The sequence below is a fragment of the Python bivittatus genome, unplaced genomic scaffold (genome assembly GCF_059951505.1).
Source record: "Python bivittatus isolate LINGU-HERP-01145 unplaced genomic scaffold, Pbiv_v1 ctg000340_np1212, whole genome shotgun sequence".
Taxonomy (NCBI): Eukaryota; Metazoa; Chordata; class Lepidosauria; order Squamata; family Pythonidae; genus Python; species Python bivittatus.
In genome coordinates this window covers 14969834-14975833 of record NW_028277056.1, presented here as the reverse complement: position 1 = coordinate 14975833, position 6000 = coordinate 14969834, and the positions used below count along the sequence as shown (strand labels likewise).

The window sequence follows — 6000 nt, the reverse complement described above, 5'->3', positions numbered from 1 at the left end:
GGGGGGAGACTACTCCACCTCGCCCTCCTCCCCCCCGTCTCTGTCTTACTCCAGCTTTGGTCCTATTTATTTAAGACATCCAACAAAAGCCTTGCTACAGGTTTGCACCCCTGAATTGTCCACCCCCTCGCATTTTCTGACTACTTCGCTAAAGTTGCAGCCTACGTCCCTCTCCCTTCCTCCTCCCAAACCGGGAAAAAAAGGAGACGCAGGGAAGGGGAGACGTGGCTGGTGACCAGAGGCGGTGGAGGCATCAGAGGAAAGAGGAGGAGCCGGAGGGCGCCCGGGCAGTGGGCTCGCTCCATCGCCGCGTCTTCCCGGTTCTGCCGGGCGCAGGCGTTGGCCGCCAGGGGGCAGCACAGAGCGCGGCAGGCAGGATCGACTTCCCCGCTTCGTCTTCTCGCCCGGTCAGTCGGTCCGGCGCTTCACCCTCATCCTGGGCAGGGAGCCGAGCTGGGGGGCGACTCCTGCAGCCGCCCGGGGCTGAGGGTGGCCGAGCTGGGCTGGGGCAAGCGTCTCCGCGTTTCTCCGCCAAAGCCAGCAAGAAGCTTAGCAGGTGGGGAAAACTGTGACCGGGCGACCGCGGCAGGAGGGACGGGCGGAGCCCAACCGCGCTGGGAGCGAGTTTGGGGGGAGGCCAACGCCGTTGGACCTCGGCGCTTGGTTGCACGCCGTCCAGCACCCCCGCGCAGGTGCATTTTCTCCTGGGAAGCAAAGCAGGTGCGGCTCCGCGGCCACCTTCCGACTCCTCCGAGTTGTCTGCGCGACTCTGCACCCGGAACGGGGTGGCTCTGCGAGCGGGCAGTGCCAAACCAGCGTGCCGTTCTAAGTCCAGCGAGGCGGCGGCGGCGGCGGCGGCTGGCCAAGCATGCTTGAAGCCTTTCCGCGCCCGACGTCAGCAACTTTCTTCCACGTGAACGGCCCAAGTTGAAGCGCCGAGCCGCCCGGCTTTCCGCCTGCCCAAGCCGCAGCTCCCAGGAGTAAGCAGCCCCCGCTGGGTCTTGGGATGTGAGAACCGAAGGGAGTCCGATGTCGGGGACGAAGCGGCTGCGCCGCGCCCGTCCCGCTGAGCTCTAGATCCGTGGCGCGCTGGTGGGGTGTGTGGCCCGCCGCCCTCGCGAAACTTTCGGGGTGTGCCAGGGAAGATGAAAGCCAAGGGGGTCGCGAGGGAGCCCTCTGCTGCCTCCACCTCTTCTGCCCAGGAGGGCTCCGTCCTTCTGGGAGCTCCTCACCCATCGGATCGGGACCCCTTCGCTGGAAGGGAGACGGTCGAGGCGATCGACCTGACTCTGGACGGGCTTCTGTATGCTAGAAGCAGCGAGGAGGAAGGGGACGACGACGACGACGACGACGAGCAGGAAGAGGAAGAGGAGCAAAAGTCGTGTCTCAAGGAGCGAGAACGGCTATCTGGGTCCTCCTTGGTCCAGGAAAGCTCCGGGCTACCGTCGGGCAAAGATGCCCTGGACAGGGTCCTGGACACCTTTCTGACCCCGTCCTCCAGCCAAGCCCACTCGGACAGCCCCTCGGCGGCATGGTCGTCTTTCTTCGGATCGGAGATCCCCGAGTTGGCCGGCGGGCTACCGAACCGGCGCCCCCTCGACGGCAAAGAAGGCGGCGCGCCCCCAGACGCCGCTTCCCTGCCGCCTCCGCCGCCTTCTCCTGCGGCCACCGCCTCGCCTTCCCTTTGGAAGGCGGCTAGGGATGCGGAGGGAGTCGCTTTTAAGAGCCCGAGGGGCAGGGCCCTAGTCCCCGCCGCCTCGACGCTGCCGAAGGGAGTGCAGCAACCCGGCTCGGCGGAGGAAGACCTGGCCACCGGCACTAGCGCCGCGGCGGCCTCCTCCTCCTCCTCCCCCGCCTGCAGGCTCCCGCTGGCGCCGGCTGCGGGGCGCACCCCGCTGGCCGCCCCCTCCGGCTGCCACGAGTTTCTCAACGTGCCCATCCTGCCTCTCAACCCGGCGTACTTAGCAGCCCGGACGCGGCAGCTGCTGGACGTGGACGAGCCCCAGGACTGGAGTCCCTTCTGCGGGCACTCAAGCGCGGCCTCCTCGCCCGCCCCCTGCGGCCTCCAGGAGTTCGCCAGCTTTGTGTACCCTCCCAAAGACGGGCACCCGCCGCCGGCCCCGCCGCCGCCGTCGGCCCCGCCGCCTTACCTCTTCGGCCCGGGCGGAGACTTTCAGCCCAGCTTCAGGATCAAAGAGGAGAGCCTCGCGGCGGCCGTGGCCAGAAGCGGCACCGACGGCGGGGCGCACTCGGGTGCCAGAACTTTGCCGGCCGCCGCGGCCCCCTGCCCAGACTACGCTGCGCCGAGCGCCGCCACTTCGCAGCAGAAGAGCGGCATGAGCAGCCAGGGGCCCGACGCCGCCGCCGTCGCCGCCGCCCCCTCGTCGTCCCTGGAGTGCGTCCTGTACAAGGCGGAGGTGGCGGCGGCGGCTGCAGGCGCCGTCCCGGGCCCCTACGGGCCAGCGCCCTGCAAAGCCTCCTCCAGCTGCATAGCGCAGAGGGACGCGCTCTCTTTGCCCTCCACCTCGGGCGCCACGCCTCAAGCCGTGTACCAGCCGCTCGCCTTCCACGGGCAGCAGCCCTTCTCGGGCCTGAAAGACGGATTGCCCCAGTTCTACTCGCCTTACCTGGGCTACATAAGGTAAGAGCGGTTCCTTGCCCACCCCGGCGAAAAGCAGCTGCAGGAATTCTCATACAGTCCTCCTTCCGAAGATGCCCTGCCAGTGTGGCTGAACCTGGCAAATTATGGCGAGCCATAACCATTCCAGTCATGTTTCCAGGGGCTGCTCTGCTGTCCTGAAGCTGCCTGCCCTGGGGAGGCAGATAGTGAACCCCGGTGGAAGTTCGTATGTGTTGCCAATATGGGAAAAAGGTGATAATGGGGCTGCCTGAAATCCTAATCTTGGGTCTGCCTTCATTCACCCCTCCGCCCTTTGTAGCCTTAAAAGTCTAGTGGCCAAGACAGCTGTGCACTGCACATCAGTTAAAATACAGAATATCGATGTGGTTGCTAGGAGTTGAAAATTAGGGCACATCACCATTGTTAATCAGGAAGGCTATACTGAAAAATCACGCTGTTAGTATGCCTTGGGAAGGGAGAAGAGACGGTTGAGAAATCGGGCAAGTCTGTAAACAAAGCCTAGAGAAAGAGTTCAGTACTTTAACCACAGCACATGCGCAGACACACTTGCGTTGACTGCAACACTCCAGTATCAGAAGAGTTTTAAAAATAACTTTAAAAAAATCAGTGGCTAGCTTTGCATCATGTTCTGCTTCACTCTTGGTGGGTACATCCACATGGTTGCCTTGGCAAAAATACAGGGGCAGTTTCCACTGCCTTGTTCAAGGAGATTTTCCAACTTTCCAGTCCAGCCTTCATCCCTTGGGCTTCCTAGTGGTCTCCCATCCATAGACTAACAAGGGCTGACCATGCTTACTTTCCTGGAAGTCAAACAAGATCTGCTAAAATGCTGCCATCTGCTGTGGCTATATGGCCCTGTAAGGCAACCACCACAAACAAACAAACAAAAAAAATTGCATCCTTCTCCTTCTCCTACTTCCCAGAATGGGCAAGTTGCCTGGGGAAGATGGGAACTGTAGTCCAACATTAATGGAGAGCCATGAAAGGAACATTAATTGGAAGATAATATATTCTAGTAAATTAGAAAATTTACTAGAATGTATTAATTCCAATTAATGTTCCTTTCATGGCTCTCCATTAATGTTGGACTACAGTTCCCATCTTCCCCAGGCAACTTGCCCATTCTGGGAAGTAGGAGAAGTTGTCAGCTGGCACCCCTTGAAAGGTACCAGGCTGAGGAAGGTTGCTAAAATCGTAATGCCTGTTCAGTGGAGCAGAACTAGTTAACACTTATGAACCATTATTACGGTATGGATCGTAATATGCACTTTGATTTTCCACCTGAGCATATTCCAAGTGACCTTTTCCCAGTTCTCAGAATTCCCAAACGTTCAGTCCCAGTTCATCTGGAGAGCTTCAGGTTGAAGAAGTGTAGAATAGGACTTCAAGAGGTCTCTTATGAATAATAATTATTATCTTATTGTTCATTTTGGTTGCTTAAGGCTGTGGTCCTGAACTTGAGGCTGTTGCTCCATTGTAGGACTTGTTTTTGAATCAACAGAGCTAGGCTGTGGTTGTTAATGATTAAATGCGCTTTCGCTAATGGCTGTAATTCATGAGCATGACAACTCATTCTGCACAGCCATTTCCATTTTCAGCATGGGAATGTCAGTTACAGCTGTTTATTATCTGATTTCCCCATTTTTTTAAAAAAATAAAACATTTGGTCTTGCAGGTTAATATTTATTGAAAGTTTTGTTCAGTTGCAGATTTTAAAATGTTGAATTGATATCCAGTATAATTTGACTTTTGGACTAAGATTGGGATAAGTTAAATTCACATGGTTGGATAGCTATGGACTTTTTCTGTGTGACTGGAAATCAAAACATAAACTACCTAACAAGGTTGTTGTGAGGATAAAATAGATCGGAGAAGAACATATATATATCACCCTGGAGAAGGACAGTTTGGAAATATTCCAAAGGATAAATGTACAAGCACGTTTTCCTATTCCATTCATCCTTACAGTGTGCTCCTAAGCAAATCTCATTATATTCACTAGAGTTAAGGGTCATAATTTGTTTTTACTTATTATGAGTCATCTTTCTACAATACAAACTATGCCGAAAAATTAGAACAGCTGTCATACAGATAAGTGTGTCCTACAAGAGAAATCCAAGCTGTTTCTCCTGAACCGTACATAAAAATAAATTTAGTTCCATGACAGTTTGCAGGGTTTCTACACTTACTGTTTATGGTGATCATTCTTATATATGCAGCCGTAACCTCCGTTAAAGACTAATAACAATACACCAGATCCTTAAGTAGGTCTTATCTTTAAACCTGGAAGATACACACACCTAGCCATAGTGGTGGCAAACCAAGACTTTTGCTTTGTAAACAAGTGTCATAGATAGCAGACTTATCTGAAGTGTCTGTAACTCAGAGATGACACTTATTCCAGCTACTGGATGTGTTGAAGGAGTCATTTGGAGCAGATGTGAAACCATGTGGCAGTTTTGTTTCATATCCTGGGAGCCATCAAGGTGGGGGGAATTGGTTCATGCAACAGTTTTGGAGAGGTATGTTGCTGAAAGCATTATCAAAGATCCCTTCGAATCTTTTCCCAGCCATAATGAATAAATCTCTGATACACAATCATTCAAAACCTTCACTTTAAATCATACATTTATGTAGTATTGAGGAAACACTAGTTTCACATCTCTGTGTTAGGAGACCAGAATACAATACAGTTTCAGATGTGAGCTTAAGATTGTTCAGAACTAAGTATGAATTAGGTACTTCCAAAGTAATTTCTTCCAGTCAAAAAAAGTGAACTTAGTATCTTTTATCCATTAAGAGAGAACTTTTGCACCAGTAGCTAGTCTAATGAAAAAGGGACGGAACTACTACTCGCTAGAGTAGTACTTGTACTATTTACAGGGGGAAGAAAACAGTTGTTAAGATGATATAAGATCTGTGTCTAACCTTCTTTAAATTTTATACTTCTGTTGTAATACTTATAATGCAGAATCATCGTGCTGTTCCAGCGTACAGTGGAGGATTAGAAAATAGGGCTCAGGGTTGTGTGCATTTAATCAGTCTTTTGAGCCACATTTCTAAGGGTTGCCACAACATTTTGTGCATTTCTAGATTGTAAAGAGCGTCAACAGTATGATAAACTATGGTTTGGCTGATGAAGCAAGCTTCACACTTCATCCTTCCAGCTCTGCTCTATTTCTGTGCAGCTCCAGGAAGGCAACTAGAACGTTTTGTAGCCATTTCTGATGAAGCACAATTTGTCTTTTTGCCTAAACCTGTTGTGACGTAACTTGATTATGGAAAATTTGAACCAAGGCAACCTTGGTGCATGGTGTTTCAGTTAGGGCCATATGTTCATCCTGCATTCCCCCCCCCCT

The 6000-nt window shown here is 52.8% G+C and overlaps 1 protein-coding gene across 2 annotated transcripts in view; it reads left to right on the top strand.

Annotated features, from left to right (window-relative positions):
- Positions 1 to 393: 393 nt before the first annotated feature.
- The window catches only part of PGR (progesterone receptor), a 91921-nt gene continuing 86314 nt past the window's right edge, over positions 394 to 6000 (top strand). The window contains exon 1 of one of the 2 annotated variants that reach the window (XM_088140607.1): positions 394 to 2641. In XM_088140607.1, the coding sequence (XP_087996733.1) occupies positions 1146 to 2641 (1496 nt within the window). In that variant the 5' untranslated portion in view covers positions 394 to 1145. The remainder of the gene's footprint in view (positions 2642 to 6000) is intronic. The other variant, XM_088140606.1, reaches the window with a different exon arrangement.